We start from the raw sequence: 17,027 nt of genomic DNA, 5'->3' as shown, positions 1-17,027 counted from the left end.
CTTACTGCTGCTAAGAGTTACCTGACGTTCTTCCAGCTGAATCACATCCTACTTCACTACACTACAACCCGTACTTGGCAACATGAGAGGCACTGGGAAGCTGATCTTCCAGCATGATATCCCGCTGGGAACACCTTAATTAAGGTAAAAACAGACAGCCTAAGGGAATACTCTTCATATCCGATGGTGACTAGTAAATGAGCGTATTAGTTGTCGCGGGTGTTGAAACGAGGATCCTAACTCTGCGTACATGGCTGTTTTCCGGAGAGCCTTCTCTCTTATATACTGCACTAGCGTTTTTTCCTTTATGTTTTATGAGTGGTTTGAGGCATACCTTCTACCCCATCAATTCAAGTCTTGGTAGTTAGGGCTGGCATGGAGACCGATTTATAGTCTCAGGATTTTTTGTGCATGTAGTTCATATCGTTGGGCTATCCGGCTGGTTGATTATGATGGTTATTGTATTTTTCATTTGGATTCAATACAGATGGATCTGTTTCCTCGTCTTGTGTGTCGAGGAGCAGTGTGGTAGTAATAGTCGGGAATATGTAAATTTATTTAGGGCACGGCGGCTAATAGCTGCTTGGAAAAAAAATCAACAAACGGTCAGGATTATGGTCGATAAAGTACAACGAGGATTGTGAGATAAATAAAGGATTATTATTATTGATATATCTGTTTGTTCGGGACACTATATCTGCAGTATGACATTTCTGTCCCGAGGGTTGGGCGTGGACATGAAGAGGGGTTGTCAGTGAACTACTAAGGGCGGTTACGGCTGATAAGAAAAGTATTACGTTTAACCTGGCAAGTGGCGGACATTTGCGGGAGTCACGCGCCAATGCCCTTGGGCCAAGAGATGATATGCTGCAAGCCACATCTGCAAGGCTTCGTGTCACCGTCCACGGCCGTGACTTTAAGGCCTGATCGTGGTGCAGGAACCCTAAGGAAAACGCCACCAGGGTTTCAAGATCCGAATTTACTTTTCTAACTTCACACACAATACATTTTTGGACATCCAAAGATCGTTCAGCCGTCTATTGTTTATCGTTTGAAGCCGTTATGTATAGTAAACCCAAGATGTAAAAGAATCGCCGGGACATAATAAATTAAAAAGGGATATCACTTATGGAGCGCAGTAGCCACCGTCGACAACCAGGTCTGCTCCGGTGGTGTAGCTCGAGGCATCCGAGGCCAGGTAGAGGTAGGCACCCTTCAATTCCTCAGGGCGACCCTCACGACCCATGGGGATCTTGTCCTTCCAGATGTTCTTGGTCTCCTGGGGCACGAAGTTGGAGATTTCGGTCGCAATGTAGCCGGGGGAGACGGTGTTGGCACGGGCGTACTTAACCCACTCAACCGAAAGAGATTTGCCTGGAGGCGTTAGCCTGGTAGAGTCCGAGACAGATCAGAAACAGAGGAAAACTTACAGAGATGGATAACGGCCGACTTGGCAGCGTTGTAGGCAGCTTGCATCTGAGGGAAGTTGACAATGTGACCGCTCATGGAAGCGGTAGCCACAAAGCTACCGTAGGTGAAGTTGGTCAACTTGTTGCCGTTGAGGTCGGTTCCCTCCTCCTTCTGTCTCCTCCAGTGGGCGGCGGCAGCCTTGGCACAGTAGAAGGTGCCGTCGAGGTCGATGCTGACAACGTCGGTGTAGTGGGCAAGAGGGCCGTCAACCATGGGACCCTGGGTCCAAGGGATACCGGCGTTGGCAATGAAGACGTCCAGTCGGCCGTTGAAGTCCTTCACGGTCTGGTCAACGGCCTGCTGCACGGCCTCGGCGTTGGTGATGTTGACCTGGTAAGCCTTGGCTGGATACATTCAGTAAAAGCTCAGGCCATGATATAGACGCAGGACGGTTAAGAGACGTAACGGATGAGCAGGAACCTACTCTGAACACCGTATTTAGAGGCGATCTCAGCGGCACGCTCAGGGCACTTGTCGTTGGTGTTCCACCACAGGGCAACGTTGGCACCAGCTTCCGCAAGACCGTTGGCGACAGCGAGACCAATACCGGCGCCAGCACCAGTAACGATGGCGGTCTTGCCTTTCAGAGAGAACATGCTCAGCAAGCTGGGGTGCTCGGGGGCAGTAGTGTTCTCGTGGACGAAGAGACCATTCTGGATGGGGTTGGCAGCCATTCTGACGGGATATTCTATAGAACGGTGGAAATAACGGGGGAGAGAAAAGGAAGAGGTAGTAGGTAGGAGTGGGGAGAGGAAGATAAGAAAAAGTCGAACTGTCGACAGCAGATAGCTATATATAAGCACGGGAGCTGCGCACACAGGGTACTAGCTGGGATCGGTGAGAGAGATTATGGCGGGGTGAACATGATTATTCATATTTAGATTTTTTGGTTATTTGATTTTCTGCTGCCTCTCATGTTGTTCATGCTTTGCGTTGCATACACACACACTATAACAAGGTTCAATAGCGACGGACCTTCCACATCTCAACACGTACGTTGTCCCAGTGGCTCTGGGAGAAGTCGAGATCTGGGCCCCGGTGGGTTATGACGCTATGCCGCCCCGGACCCAGAGGGAACCAACGTCTTAAAGGCGGGATTCAATGTGACAGACGTGGTGGGGGAGGGAATCCGCGCGAACTTTCACTCCTGTCTGGGCAGATTAAAATTCGACGGTTCCCGGGATTATTGCCCTGTCATTTTGCGGTGAGACCGATCAGTTTCCACAGGTCTTTTTTTTTTGTTCGACGTTTCTTTGGGCTTATTTTCATCTCCTTTGAGTGATCATTAAGTTTGATACTAGAAAGTGGATGGCTTTGTCTCTTGGTGCCGGGAGAAGGTGGGGGAAGAGAGAGTGGGTGAGATTGTGAGAGGGGAGATTGAAGTGGGTCTCGATGATGCTATTCCACTCGTCCCTGGATCCAAGTCCCGTGATACCTTGGCTGCCTGAGGCCGGCAAGCAAAACAAATGCCCCTCCTACATGCTCCCGTTTGAAGATCATTCCAGCACTCATACGCGCATTGTCACCCTACATTGCATCTCGCCCCCGGCCAATGACCTGTCCTCGACGAGACCAAGTTTACCCGCCAACCGAATGACAACTGGCAGTTGAACGTTAATTCATGTGCATCAGACGATGCATTTATCTACCGCAGTTGCTAGGATCCGATCCTGACTACCTTCACTAAACTAACCATGATGGTCCCTCATTCCCTGAGTCCGTTCCGTCTGTCACATTTGAGTACGCCAAATGAGTAACTCGCTCTATCTTTGCATATGATCTTCCATGGCCATTGGTCTGCAGGTATTATACCATGGCCAAACAGTGCCAACAGGTCCTCGATTTGGACTGTATGATCCGAATAGTCCTATAATACGGGACCTCGCACCGAAACTACGTATCGTGCAAGGACAAGATCGTTGACTTGGATGCACGCTTGGGATTCCCTGGAATATTCGGTGGTATGCATGCCTGTGGTGACTAAGCAATTACCGGCGTATAGACACGTCGTGCCCTATCTTGTGCGCACGAATGTCTATATATTGTATTCAGAACAACGAATTTTTCTAGCAGCACAACGGAAATATGAAACATGATTGTGAACTACCTGACCTCATGGTGCGCAAATTACAGCATCGACTTTCTTGTGTGGAAGGGTGACAACGCTTTTCCGAGGATGACTCCTTGTTGGGTAACCCTAAGCATAAAAACGCCCCATTCCCACGGCATGGACATACAGGTGTCAGGGAAAACCTTTTAGTTGTTTGAATACGCCACTGTATATTAGAATCGTACCCCTGAATTGATGATTTACTTTGTCATCATAGACCGGAGGACAAGGAGCCTGGGGATTCAAGTATCGCAGCATTCCTCGCGTACTCAATTGTAATGTGACCACATTCCAAAGCTTCGAGCGGGTTTTCCATAACAGACGCCTTCCCCCTTTCCCAGACGCCTACCTTTTTTTTCCGGGATGCATCTGTTTTTGTCTTTTGCCTCCTGCGTTGCTATCGTGGATTGTGTTTGTGTGCACCGACAGGAGGTTCCCTAGCCGCCCGGACGTTCTCCACGAACCCTTCCAGGCAGCAGCACGCTGCCTTTGGAGTTATCAAGCAGACATAGGATCGAACTCTGTATGAATGGGCTCCTAAGTTGGTCATCAACAAAGTCTGTCGGCCACCATAAGAGGAATCAACGATGTTGGAATTGTCGTCCGTTGTCGCGATAGTAGTAGTCTGTGCGGCTATCTGCATCGTGGGGGGAGTAAGTGGCACTCTGGCATGGCTTAGGGTACGCCAGAGACGGCGCCGGTTCTCTGGGAAGCAATTCCTTGGGATGCAGACCTTCCCCGCAGAGACAATGACCGACCTGTCTCGGGAGGAAGGCTCCATGCTCCGGCAGTACGGGCAACTTCCATACGGGCGACCAAACGAGTGGGGTGTGCTGGAATCACACGAAAGCTTAGCTCATTCACAGGACGACTCGGATACCCTATCTCCGCAGACGGAGAAGGGCCGTTCATTGTGCCGCTCCCTGTCCGGCTGCCGTCGACAATCGAGACTGCTGAGGCCATACCGGATAAACTCTTTGACACCTTTGACCGAGAATATCGATGGGCCACCTGCCTCTCGGAGGCCCTCCTCGCCAAGGGATGACGTTTCGATCTCTGCAGTTGATGGAGCTCTTGAATTGCCGACAGAAACTTCACCCAGAAATACACCAGACAGGGAACAGGAGAAGCACGATGCTGATCTAAGTATACGGCCAATTTCAGGACCAGGACCATCACTATACCAGAGGGACCATTCGAGTGGCCTCTTCCCTGTCTTGGAGGACAGATACCAATCATTCGACTTGTCTTGCTCGCGGCCACGAACGGCAAGCATTATCGCTCAACGGCCGGGGGTTGCTCCAGATCAACCAGTGCCGCCGCCGCCATGTGCCTACCCGCCGAACCGGTTTCGACTCTCCAAGAATGACTCTTTGCGGTTTTCGTCGCTGAGTCTTGAGACCGCTGATAGCTCTATTATGAATGAGAGCAGAAGGGCTTCGGCTGGCATGGATAGTGTATTTACTTCGCCAGCTTTGCCCCCCTGTCCAACATTCGCCCCTTACAGTGCCAACGACGTTGGAAGGAGTGTTGCTTTCTACTCCAGATCACCAGCCCCATTTGTCTTCCCAGCAGGCTCATTGCCGGGTGAGGCGGAGAGACTCGAACCGGATCGTACTTCTCCCCGCCGAAGTTTAACAGCACGCAGTTCAATTCACTCCATGGAACGAATTAGCGCGCCCCCCAGAAGAAGCGAATCCCTCAACGTACGCCCGCCTAGAAGAGAATCTCTTCCGCAAACTGACCAGGAGCGCATGGCGGGTTGTAACCCAGCCTTGCTGCCACATTTCAGTCAACTACAACGATACTCTGTGTATGGAAGCCAGCGGCGGGAAAATGACCCATTCTATGGAGGCATGCCTGCGGGCTTCAGTCGCTCAAGTGCTCAAGGGTGGACCAACATTTCACCTATCCAAGAATCGCACTTGCCATCTTCTAATGGTTATCTCAAACCCCCGTTAGCCTCCGCTATGAGAAGCGGCAACCGTCCCCGAAAAGGCCATCGACGACAGAACTGTGTCCGGATATCAATCCAGCCACCTATTACTTTTGGGGGAGCTCCGTTTGCTCCAATGGTTGAGGAGCCGGAGGAGTTAGACGAGCTTGACATGCACGCATCACAGATGTCTGATCTATCGGCTTCCAATATTTCGTCTTTGCGCTCAAGTGTCTCCGGTTTCTCGATGAGCCGGATCGGCTCTGACCCACAAGGAGACGTAACACGCATCACAGAGATCTCTGACAGTCGTCCACCCTCGTACCGAAACTCAACCTACTTGGCTTCGTCTAAGAAGCGGAAGCATAGTCGAGATGATTCTATAGATAGTGTGCTGAGTACGCTGAACACTGGCATGGACAAAACCCTTCCTGAGATCATCACTACACTGCCCCCTAGTTTCGGAGATAGCCTGATCGATACCCCTTCGCCTGACAAGCCTATTCCAGTTTGGATGGCTCCTAAGTACAGCGGCTCGCCAACGGCGTACGAAAATGCCCCGAGTCCAGGCAGTCCTCGCCGGTCCGCCGTCAAAGGACCACGCAGCCAGCCAGCTAGACCACGCCTAAATAGCGCCAGGTCACATCTACTAGAAAATGGTGCCAACGCCACAAGCCCACCGATCCGCCCTCGCAGTCAGAGCGTGAAGCATGGATCAAACCGCAAGTCAGTCGACTCTGTGCAGCGCGCCAAAAGCATAACCACAAGCTCACCGCGGCCCTACAGCCAACATATGAATGAGCAGGAAAAGCCGGCTCTGGACAGCTCGTTCCCTACACAACAGCAAAATTACACCCAGCCGTCAGAGCGTCCATCTTCCCGCAGTTCCAGCAGGGCTGGGAACCACATCGTCCCGATATGGGAGGACCACGGTCGCACCCCGAGCCGTCGTCCCACCAAAAAGTCTACAATATCCATCATCTCCGAAGAGTCCGGGCCTGCAGAGCTGCACGGTGAGTCGTCACCTCGGAAGCCAGAACGTCTCAAGAGTGCACGACCGGAATTCTCGACGCCCGTTAAGAGGGCTGTGGGGTTGGGCATCGGCGCTGCGACGCCAGGCAGTCTCTATGATGGGGACGGGTTTTTGAAAGAATAATTGTATGGCGGGCTCAGGTAGCTGCTATTACGTGTTGCATTCTATGCTTTTTGGGTGTTCAGGCAGGACAGGTGCTTTATTTCTTTGATCCTTGATGTACGGGCGAACGATTGATATCCACTGGATTGTTAGATAGGCGTAGTTAGTAAAACCGAAATACCAATAATATAGCATGTAATTATATTTTACGCTTTTCCAGGCATCACAGTAGATTTGTCCGGCCTTAGGCTGGTAAGGAAGTACACACACGGATGCAATCCTCTCACCTGCCCATCCAAAGAGCACCTATCCCAGATCTGAACCAAACCAGCCATTGATTACGCCACATCTATACATACCCCCAAAACCTCATTCATTTAATCCGTCCTCCTCCACTTAGTCTCCTCCTCCTCCTGCATATGCTCATCCCCATCCCCATCCTCCCCTTCACGAGCCCTCACAGTCCCGGCCCCAGGACCAAGAGACAAAGTCGGCTCCTCCCCACCCCCAATCCAATTCCCCTCTTCATCAAAAAACTCATGCATATTGTCTGCCGTAATCCACCCCGAACTGCCATCCATCGGCGGCGGCAATCCCCCATCCCCACTCCCCATCTCCACAAGCCCGGACGACAACAGCCCCGAACCACCACCCTCCTCATCCTCATCGTCGCTCATAGGATCCGGGTGCAAATTCGAACACGCCGAGACGGCATTATACAGCGCCTGCGTGGGCGTCTCGTCCGGCTTGTTATCCTCCTCGGACTGCTGCTGCTGCTGGGACTCCGGGGGTGGGACAACGGTCAACGTGATACATTCTTCGAAGTCATCTTCTTGGGCGCCAGGTTGCTCGGGGAGCGCGATCTGCATGTACAGGCCTTGCACCTCGGAGTCGGTATCTGGGAGCGTGAGGCGCTGGACTGCGTGCAGGGAGATGCTGGGGTAGGGAATGGAGAGGCCTTTTTGGTGGGTTGGGTTGTAGAGGAGGAATTTACTGAATTTCCCCCCCAAGATCACATTAGTCTCATCAATTGCAGGTAGTTTGTAGTTTTGAAGTAGGGTGTGAGAGAGACTTACTCGGATGTCACCCAGACGTCTACGCCATCGATGACGATCTCTTTGCCTTCGGCGTCGGAGCCGTTTTGGGGCTCTGTTCCGTTGGCGGTGGTTGTCGCATCGGCGCTGCGGAGGGAGTTTAGCACTGGGTTGGCTTGGAGCTCGTGTTCCAGGATGGATAGCTTGCAGTGCTTGCTGTGGTAGTGGAGGACTGCGGGGCCGGAGTGGAAGGAGGATGGGGTGCGCGACTGGTGGTCGGCGAGGAGGACGAAGGACGAGGTTTCTGGTGGTGTTTGGAGCGGTTCCATCTTGTTTTTTGGGGTTGTTTAAAGAGGGTTGTTGAGGGGTGAGTTGCGGGTTGTTTGGTTGAGGGAGGTTTAGTTGGCGGTGGTTTAATATTTCTGCCGGGGAGCTTTGGCGGAGGTGAGCTTGGAGGCGGAGGGGCTGCCGTTGCTGGGTGGGGGAGTTCGCCTTTACTCGAAGATAATTGCTTTTAATTAGACATATGCCACAAAGAATTAGCTTATAGGATAATGGAAGTATAGGTTTTGCAGCACTAAATAGTATAATACATTTTGTTCATTGCCTGTAAACATCAAGACCCGCAGGTGATGGGTGTTAGACCTCTTGAAGATAAGATCAAGACTGGGCCCGACTGTAAACAATATTTCCCCACATAAGATCATGATTCTAACCCCATAGTATACTCCCTGCATATGGGCCGACTCTACGCGATAGTGCGGCATAGTGAGCTTCGTCTGTGCTGAGGCTGCACAGTTCTCACTTGACAAAGCTCTGCAATCTGCATATGGGGTGCAGCTAAACCTGCAAACTCTACCGCAAGGTCGATTGGAGTGGTCCAATCGGTGACTTTCCCTGATGGGGCACAGCACAGCAGAGGAAGCTAAACGACACTGCCACGTCAAGGGTGGTGATCGTACCTGACGCTCAATTGGTCGAGACCACTCATTTTACGTTCAGCCCACCAAACACTCTATCCAGCTCCTCACCCTCGTCGCGCGGCTTCATCGATGGCAACTTCGACGCATCTGGATCCGTAGATAAGCTGTCCAGCAAGCTGTGCTCTGGTTGTCCCGAGGGTCTTGGGCTCGCCATAGATCTGCTCGGCTGTAGAAGCTTCTCTTCCCGGTCCAACCACCCGGGCGCAACTCGTCTCTTCTCCGCGAGGTCGCGCTGCACAATGGACTCCTCCCAATTTTGTATGGCCTTCTCCGCATCCGTGCGGTTCTTGTTGAGAAGTTCTTCAAGGGACTTGCACGACGCTAGGATTTCCTCGGGGGATGCAGCGTGCTCACCGCTCGCGGAGACGACATAGCGGGGTTTAGTCTCAGGATTGCTAGGGTCGACTGTTACGGATGCCGGAAGTGTGGAGGGAAGTGATTTGTAGGTGTAAGGAAGGGTGACTGAGGAAGGGAGGTTGATGAAAGGAGAGACGGTCAGGGGAACTTGTGCCAGGAGTGGATGTGGGCCTGGACAAATGGACAGATAGATGGTCAGGATACGCTGCGAGAAGGGGGGTCAGAGGGGACTTACGGTAGGATTCATACATTATTGGTAGTTGGGAGAATTGTGACTCGGGAGAAATTATTTGAAGGAAGATAGTTAGACAACGATCTGAGGGTGAACACGGGGTTGTTGTTGTTCAAGATAATCAGAGGTTATACTCCGGATTCAGTGAGGGGGAAATCCCCCGTGACGCCATCGGTACCTTTTAGTACGGCAAATACGGAGTACAGTATTGATAAATTACCCGTCATAATTTATGCCATCCGTGGATCTCCAAATTTTAGATTGACTTCAATGTTGATTTGGCTGATCTCGACCCCCACCCTCATTTTCCCACTGGGGTTAGTTTTGTTGGACATCTTGCCCCGGTTGCCTTGTGTTGCTTTCATACTGCTGGCGCTGAAAGATGTTGACCTTGATCTGGTGATACTGCATTTGAAGTTCTGTTTTCGAACTTGAAAGATATAACTTCTAATGCTGAAGGGGTAAGTACAGTATCTTGAGTAATCTGGGTTTCTCTTGTGATGCTTACAGAGCGATTACTTGTTTATTTTGCTATTTGTTTCAAGACATACTTTGTCCTTTTTAGCAACGCAAACTAATCATATATTATCTCTGTATCTGATTTGAAATGATGAGCTTTTCTACCTCCCCCAGCAACGTTGGGTTCGAGGGATCCACCATGGTCTGCAACGCAAATAACACAGCAGGTGATGAACAAGTACCCCCATCCCTCTGTATATGTGAATGTGATCTACCGAAGTGAACCCAATGTGTCACCCGAATCATTGACAGGTAGACTGTAGACCAATAAGGGAGGCGTAGTAATCTAGTTGTGGGATATGGAGAACTCTTGATACTAACCGTTACCTTTACAAGTCTATGGTGGAATTTCTAGTCCTCCAGGTATCTAGTAGATCTAGACTCTTATATGGTACACGCTAGTATCTCAAAATGTCAGATATAAGTTATATTATGACCTAGAACTGTTTGTCAATTTATGCGCTATCTATATTTAGTTTAGCATGTTATACCATTGGAGTTTGAAAGAGCATCTCTACTACTAGTAACCGGGCATTATCGGTTACCACTGCTCCGTACGGACTGTACCTTTCACTACCATTCAGCCCCTGCCCAGCATCTCAGAGTCCTTAGATCCGGCCTCGACTGTTTCCTTGTTTCTTGTTCTTAATTATTCTAACACTGACCCACGTCTACTTTTTTTAAACCCCCTTTACTCACTCCACTTAGCTAGGTGTCCTTTCATTGGCTTTCTTTTTTTTACCCTGCTGGATTAAAGGAACCTTTCTTATTTGCAAAAACTTTTTTCTTCCCCTCTAAACGTGCCGCACTCCCAACCTTAGGGTCAACCATATCTCAGCCTCAACTCGGGCGTTTCGCCTCGCGTGTGAGATCCCGCCGCGCTCTAACCCCACCAAACATCGGTTCTCCGCGCTGTCAAGCTTCCACCCCTCTCCCATCCCCTTTTCTTCGCTCCCGCTCTATTTACTGCGGCCTTGGATTCTTGCGATTTTCAAGATCCTAGTTGTGAGCCTTCTAGTGAATTTGGCTCAAGATGGACCGCACAATAGCGCGAGCGGTGACGGAGAAGAAGCCAGTCCCGGAGATTGACTTCACGTTACATACCATGGAAGATGGCACCCAGGTGTCCACCATGGAGCGGGTTGTCAAAGGTAGGATATGCCGCATCCCTTGCTTCCTTTTTCTGTAATTTTTATCCTGACAATTTTGTGATCCTGCAGAGGTACAAGCGCCGGCGTTGCAGACGCCGACGGACGAACAGTTCTGGTCCCCTGAGGACCCCTCTAAGCCAAACCTCCAGTTTCTGAAACAGCACTTTTATCGTGAAGGTCGTCTTACTGAAGACCAGGCGCTATGGATTATACAAGCGGGTACGCAGTTGTTGAAGGCAGAGCCTAATTTGCTCGAGATGGATGCCCCCATTACAGTGTGTGGCGACGTTCACGGACAATATTACGATTTGATGAAACTTTTCGAAGTCGGCGGCGATCCCTCTGAGACGAGATATTTATTCCTAGGCGACTATGTTGACAGAGGTTATTTTAGCATTGAAGTGAGTTCCTTCGGCTGTCTCGCCGTGGCTGAGTTATGTAGCGGAAATGGTCTGACCTTGTGCAGTGTGTTCTCTACCTCTGGGCTTTGAAGATCTGGTACCCGAATACGCTCTGGCTGCTGCGAGGTAACCACGAGTGCAGGCATTTGACGGATTACTTCACCTTTAAACTGGAGTGTAAGCACAAATATAGCGAGCGCATCTATGAGGCTTGCATTGAATCCTTTTGCTCTTTGCCGCTGGCGGCGGTCATGAACAAGCAATTCCTGTGTATCCACGGTGGCCTAAGCCCCGAATTACACACACTCGAGGATATCAAGTCGGTATGTGAAGCAAATTCCGTGATAGTAGTACTGCTAGGTACTGATACAGCCTGCAGATTGATCGTTTCAGGGAGCCCCCAACTCATGGCCTGATGTGTGACATTCTTTGGGCTGATCCCCTGGAAGAGTTTGGACAGGAGAAGACTGGAGACTATTTTGTCCACAACAGTGTTCGAGGATGCTCTTACTTCTTCTCGTACCCTGCCGCCTGTGCTTTCCTGGAAAAGAACAACCTGCTCTCCATTATTCGTGCCCATGAGGCTCAGGATGCCGGATACCGCATGTATCGGAAAACAAGAACCACCGGTTTCCCTAGCGTGATGACCATATTCAGTGCGCCCAACTATCTGGATGTGTACAACAACAAAGCTGCCGTCCTGAAGTACGAGAACAACGTGATGAATATCCGTCAATTCAACTGCACACCACACCCGTACTGGCTGCCAAACTTCATGGATGTGTTCACCTGGTCTCTTCCCTTCGTCGGTGAGAAGATTACGGACATGCTGATTGCTATCCTTAACACCTGCTCCAAGGAGGAATTGGAAGATGACACCCCTACGACCGTTTCACCTACGGGCCCGCCCTCGCCCCCTGTTCCTATGGACGTTGAATCCAGCGAATTCAAGCGACGTGCAATTAAGAACAAGATTCTTGCCATCGGTCGTCTGTCACGAGTCTTCCAAGTGTTGCGTGAGGAGTCCGAAAGGGTCACGGAGCTTAAGACAGCAGCCGGTGGTCGCCTTCCCGCCGGTACTTTGATGCTTGGAGCGGAGGGAATCAAACAGGCCATTACGAACTTTGAGGATGCCCGTAAGGTTGACATTCAAAACGAGCGTCTTCCGCCGAGTAGTGAAGAGGTCTTCAAGCGGAGTGAGGAGGAAAGGCAGGCTGCCTTGGAGCGTGCTCAACGTGAGGCAGATAACGACGCTGGATTGGCTACCGTGGCCCGGCGGATTAGCATGTAAGTCTGCATGGTGAAAGAAACAATTTGAAAGAGCGTACTCTAACCTCTCACAGGTCTGCGGGCGCGGGCAGAAGCCGGCGGCAGCGAGATGCCGCTCGAGAGAGTCGAGAAGCATGAGCAAAGGATACTATTATTAAACATTCCACTTTGATTTTGTGCCTGCTCAACCCGTCTTTCTCGGTGTGCAAATATTGATCCGTACCTGTATAAAGCGCCTTTGAGTCGGACGATATAACGAGGAGCTTTTCCTCTGGCGAACGGCCCAGCTACATAATCTTATGTTCTGTCTGTCACAAGAAGACAGACTGTTATTGCATTGAGTATTGGAACTGCGACAGAGACTATTGTTGTAGTTATCGAGGCGTCCGTGACGTCTTGGCTCCATGAGTTGATGAATCGATACACCATGACACACCCCTATCTTGTTTATTACTGTGCGGTATTTGTAGGCAGTTTTTTTTTTTCTCTTAGTCTAGTTACGAAATTCTTCCATATTGAGCATTATAGTGTAGCAAGGATTATTTCGCCGTAATGCTAGCAATCGGCAGTCACGGGCCTCCGCGGCCGCCAAGACACAACACCAACTTCAATTATCCGCCCTTCCAAATCCATATATCACTGATACCCTCTACCTTTCCCGCCAGATACCCTCTCCCCACCCATCAATGCCTCTCAAACTGCGCGGCTCGCTCTCTAAGAGCTGGCCGCGTGCTGGGGACAAAACCGCAGCTTATTACTGCCCATCCTGCGCAACACGGAGACGGACCCTGTCCACGCGTCGGAACGGCATCGTTTCTTCCCGGCTAGAAGCTAATCGTCTCTCTTTTTCCTCCTCTCGTCCTATCACTACATCGTCTGTGATCCACGCCCGACATGTGCCACCGCGGCTGAGAGAGCTGTATGATGCCCTAAATAAGATCCAGGGTGTAGCTACAGAGCAGGTGAATATCAGCCGATTGCAGCTCGCTTTGCGCGGATTGGAGAGCGAAACACCCATAATCCGTATTGCTGGTGGGTTTCTTCCTCACAACAGTACTCTCAGATATATTTGTTCATATTTAAATAGTTCTCGGTCTTAATGATGCGACTGCCGCGCGCAAGCTTGTTCGGTTGTTACTCGCCGATCCATTAAATACAAGAGAGAGCTGGGAGGATGCACTGGATACCTACGATTCTGATCCTTCACAGGGCTTGCTCATTCGGTATGCTTAGATTGCAGCAAAAGGGACATGAATAGGAGGCTTTACTGACGCTCGACAGATACGGCGAAGTATCAGAGTCCATTCCAAACAATCTTCTCCCTACTATCTCCGTGCCCTCCCCCATCCTTAAGAAAGGCAATCTCGAGATCCTAGTGTCTACCTTGGGTGCTGAGACAGAGTTATCAGATGCACATTTCACGGCAGATACATTTCTCGTCCCTACAGTGACGATCCCGACTTCACATTCCGGCCGCCATAATGCCGTACGATACCCAGTCCACAGAACGGTTGTGTGCGGCCGCGGGGTAGACGGTTTGGTTGCGTACAATGGCTTGGTCTCTCGCGCGGACCTGAAGAAAGAGACAAGCTCAGTTTATGGGGCCATCGATTTGGCAGTTACCGCCCCACAAAAAAGCAATGACCGAATTGCGTTCGTGGACATCGATCGAGCAGACGAAGCCCTCGAGAAGTTCCGCGAATCCGTGCAGAATGCCTCCCTTTATGAACGTGGTTGGAATGGAAGCGGTGTGCAGGCTGTTCAAGATTGGCTGTCGTCGTTGCGGGCGGAAGGGGCTCTCGATCCCTCCCTCAAGTCTCTAATCACATCCCTGATTGACGCCGCAGAGACTGGGGTTGTTGCCGATGAGAACAAGTTATTACAGGATCAAAAAGCAGTCATACTTTCAGATGAGGTCCGAGAGAACCTAGACCGTTCAGTGTCTGAGTGGGCCGAGAGGGGGCATACAGAATTGCGTGGCTCACTCGAGGAAGGGTTTGCGACAAAGAAATGGAAGGGCCTTGCCTGGTGGAAGCTCTTCTGGCATGTGGACGACGTAGGCATGATCACGTCGGAGATTCTGGAAAAGAGCTATTTGCCGCGTGCAGAGAAAGAGGTGATCTGGACTGCGGGAAGATTCCACCAGGCCGGTCTTGGGATGCAGCTAAAGGACGCCTCTCGGTCAGCACAACAGCCTTCTAACGACTCCACGAGTGATAAACCCGAATCCGATGAACTGTGGCCGACTCAGATAACCACAAGTCGCAACCGGCTACTCGAGACGACAGTACCCTCCCTGCAGGCAATGGCGCAAAGGCTAGTCCTTTTCAGCATGTCAACCACTACCTTGACATCCGCTCTGTCGGCACTGACATATGTTTCCGTCCCGACAGCGTCGGTGTACGAGACCGGCACAATTGTCGCAGTTGGATTGATCTACGCCCTACGACGGCAACAAAAGCAGTGGGAATCTGCCCGCGCTTTCTTTGAAGACGAAGTCCGGGAGGAGGGCCGGACAGCATTGATTAAGACGGAGGAGCACCTGCATACCGTCGTGCAAGAAGGTGGACCACAAAACGAGGACGTCGGCGAAACTGAGGCCAGGAAGACAATCGATCGGGCAAGAAAAGCCCTGGAGCAGGTGGACTAGTTTCATCGCATAGACCCGTGTAGAGCAATGTACCATACTTACCATCGCCTCATGTTGCCTCTAGCAATCCAGATTCCAGTAGATCACCAAAGTGTCGCAAAATCGTCTTACCCACTCTACACCCATCATCACTACACACCATGCATAAGATTCACTCTACCAACTCCCAAAACAACCCTAAGAAATCTCCACACTCCCCTCCGGAACCCCTTGCCAACTCCTCAACCTGCGCGCCAAAAACCTCATAACAGGCAGCATCTCCTCCCTAGCCTTGGGCATCCCATCTCCCCTCCTAGCATACCTCGTGACCTCCACGAAGTCAAAAACTCCCTTCGTCCTGCTAACCGCCCCATCACTCACAACCTCCGAATCCCGTCCAGCAACAAGCAACACCGGCGTCCGATTCTTCTCACCAACCACACTCCCCGAAATCGGATACGGCGCTCCAATGGAGATAACGCCCGACAACGCCATGTCGCCCCCAATCCCACCACCATCATTCGCCCCAGAATCACCCACATCCTGAACCCTTGGCTGTACCCCCAATTCCCTTGCACAAACAAGCCCCACCATACCCCCCTGCCCGAAACCAAGAATCATAATCTCCCGCAATTTATACCCGCATTTCTGAACGAGGACGCCGCGAATAACCTCGTCGACTATCGTGCGCGTTGCGCGCGCGAACCCGGCGTCCATGTCCAGCGCGCCCGTGCGGGAATCGAACGAGATATCGTCACCCCAGTGGAATCCAGGGATGTCGAAGGGAAGGCGTGTTGGTGCTTGGAGGGTGAGCACGGTTGTTTCGGGGAGGTTGAGGGCGCGGCCGAAGGTGCTGAATGTGGCGCTGGTGTCGCCGATGCCGTGCAGGAGGAGGAGGATGTTTGGCGGTGGGCGTGTAGTTGTTGTGGTAGTGTTTGGGGAGGTGATTGAGACGGTTAGGTGCGGTGGGAAGTCGGATTGAGTGGGTGTCTTTGTTGGCATTTTTGCGTTTTTTGGCTCTCTTGCTTTCCTTTTAGTATGTGGGTGGTTGTGATTTGATGATGTGCGTTTAGTTGGGCTTTAACAGAGGCGGCGGGGGTTGTAGTTCTGTTGTGGGTTTGCAGTAGGTGAGTAGGAACGATTATAAGAGAAGTAGTGGTTTCGCGGGTTCTCAATGGCGTTATGGACGTTAAGGTAGTGTAGACCAGATATTTAATCAAAGATGACGATAGATCTTGATATCGATATTGATATCGCTGCATAGTGTGGTACTACTTACATAAGCTATGCACATGTATAAATCGCCCATGATAAACCCTAAGTATACCGGTTCATCTACCTTCCATCAGTGCACATGTTCGAGCTTCCGCCAAACCAAGAAATCGTCTTCGTGCGCAGCTGACAGGCAAACCGAGTCAGCCTACATTACAATCTCTCTGCTATTGTTAGCTCTGATTTCGGCATTTGACCCCCCGAAAGCAAAGCAATGAACGTTATACTTCCCAGCACATGTTCATCCCGCTCTCGCTGGCGTAGTAAGAGGAGCAGAGTTTAAATGAGCTTAAACATTCATGACTCACAAACAAAGACATATTCTGCCTGTAATAGCGATGGTATTGTACCGCCAAGTAAGATGACCGCCCACGTCTTAATGACAATCGAATGAAGCAATGGGCTAGGAAGCAACCATAGATGCCTGGTACCCCCTCGTCGCAGGAACTCCTCGGTAAACTTACTTTTTTTTTTCAAAAAGCTCCTACAAGTCTGACGAGAAATGAAAAGCTCAAAAGCCCCGTTTCTC

General features: G+C 50.9%; 7 protein-coding genes across 7 annotated transcripts; 3 read left to right on the top strand and 4 right to left on the bottom strand.

The window, feature by feature from the left end:
* Positions 1 to 1,058: 1,058 nt before the first annotated feature.
* On the bottom strand, positions 1,059 to 2,329 carry BDV37DRAFT_162845 (putative carbonyl reductase). The gene is made up of 3 exons (XM_032079193.1): positions 1,895 to 2,329; positions 1,431 to 1,814; positions 1,059 to 1,374 (listed from the first exon to the last, which is right to left on the bottom strand). The coding sequence occupies exons 1-3, from the start codon at positions 2,142 to 2,144 to the stop codon at positions 1,127 to 1,129; spliced, it is 882 nt and encodes a 293-aa protein (XP_031939590.1). The 5' UTR covers positions 2,145 to 2,329; the 3' UTR covers positions 1,059 to 1,126.
* A 2,030-nt stretch (positions 2,330 to 4,359) lies between these two features.
* Positions 4,360 to 6,672, top strand: BDV37DRAFT_273035 (uncharacterized protein; the record flags this gene model as incomplete). The annotated part of the gene is made up of 1 exon (XM_032084991.1): positions 4,360 to 6,672. One exon carries the CDS (start codon positions 4,360 to 4,362, stop codon positions 6,670 to 6,672), a length of 2,313 nt encoding a protein of 770 aa, XP_031939589.1.
* Positions 6,673 to 7,028: 356 nt separating this feature from the next.
* Positions 7,029 to 8,014, bottom strand: BDV37DRAFT_273034 (Voldacs domain-containing protein; the record flags this gene model as incomplete). Its single annotated transcript, XM_032084990.1, has 2 exons — positions 7,029 to 7,644; positions 7,728 to 8,014. The coding sequence occupies 2 exons, from the start codon at positions 8,012 to 8,014 to the stop codon at positions 7,029 to 7,031; spliced, it is 903 nt and encodes a 300-aa protein (XP_031939588.1).
* Positions 8,015 to 8,562: 548 nt separating this feature from the next.
* On the bottom strand, positions 8,563 to 9,353 carry BDV37DRAFT_162833 (uncharacterized protein). The gene is made up of 2 exons (XM_032079192.1): positions 9,261 to 9,353; positions 8,563 to 9,196 (listed from the first exon to the last, which is right to left on the bottom strand). The coding sequence occupies exons 1-2, from the start codon at positions 9,274 to 9,276 to the stop codon at positions 8,673 to 8,675; spliced, it is 540 nt and encodes a 179-aa protein (XP_031939587.1). The 5' UTR covers positions 9,277 to 9,353; the 3' UTR covers positions 8,563 to 8,672.
* A 1,009-nt stretch (positions 9,354 to 10,362) lies between these two features.
* Positions 10,363 to 13,082, top strand: BDV37DRAFT_162822 (serine/threonine-protein phosphatase 2B catalytic subunit). The gene is made up of 5 exons (XM_032079191.1): positions 10,363 to 10,927; positions 10,997 to 11,328; positions 11,394 to 11,651; positions 11,708 to 12,615; positions 12,672 to 13,082. Exons 1-5 carry the CDS (start codon positions 10,810 to 10,812, stop codon positions 12,733 to 12,735), a joined length of 1,680 nt encoding a protein of 559 aa, XP_031939586.1. The 5' UTR covers positions 10,363 to 10,809; the 3' UTR covers positions 12,736 to 13,082.
* A 162-nt stretch (positions 13,083 to 13,244) lies between these two features.
* On the top strand, positions 13,245 to 15,336 carry BDV37DRAFT_162820 (uncharacterized protein). The gene is made up of 3 exons (XM_032079190.1): positions 13,245 to 13,629; positions 13,685 to 13,820; positions 13,879 to 15,336. Exons 1-3 carry the CDS (start codon positions 13,284 to 13,286, stop codon positions 15,245 to 15,247), a joined length of 1,851 nt encoding a protein of 616 aa, XP_031939585.1. The 5' UTR covers positions 13,245 to 13,283; the 3' UTR covers positions 15,248 to 15,336.
* Positions 15,337 to 15,424: 88 nt separating this feature from the next.
* Positions 15,425 to 16,228, bottom strand: BDV37DRAFT_284914 (alpha/beta hydrolase; the record flags this gene model as incomplete). The annotated part of the gene is made up of 1 exon (XM_032087608.1): positions 15,425 to 16,228. The coding sequence occupies one exon, from the start codon at positions 16,226 to 16,228 to the stop codon at positions 15,425 to 15,427; it is 804 nt and encodes a 267-aa protein (XP_031939584.1).
* Between the last annotated feature and the right edge of the window lie 799 nt (positions 16,229 to 17,027).

The sequence above is a fragment of the Aspergillus pseudonomiae genome (assembly GCF_009193645.1).
Source record: "Aspergillus pseudonomiae strain CBS 119388 unplaced genomic scaffold BDV37scaffold_53, whole genome shotgun sequence".
Classification (NCBI taxonomy): domain Eukaryota; kingdom Fungi; phylum Ascomycota; class Eurotiomycetes; order Eurotiales; family Aspergillaceae; genus Aspergillus; species Aspergillus pseudonomiae.
The sequence above is the reverse complement of the archived record's forward strand: the minus strand, read 5'-3'. Positions and strand labels throughout refer to the sequence as shown.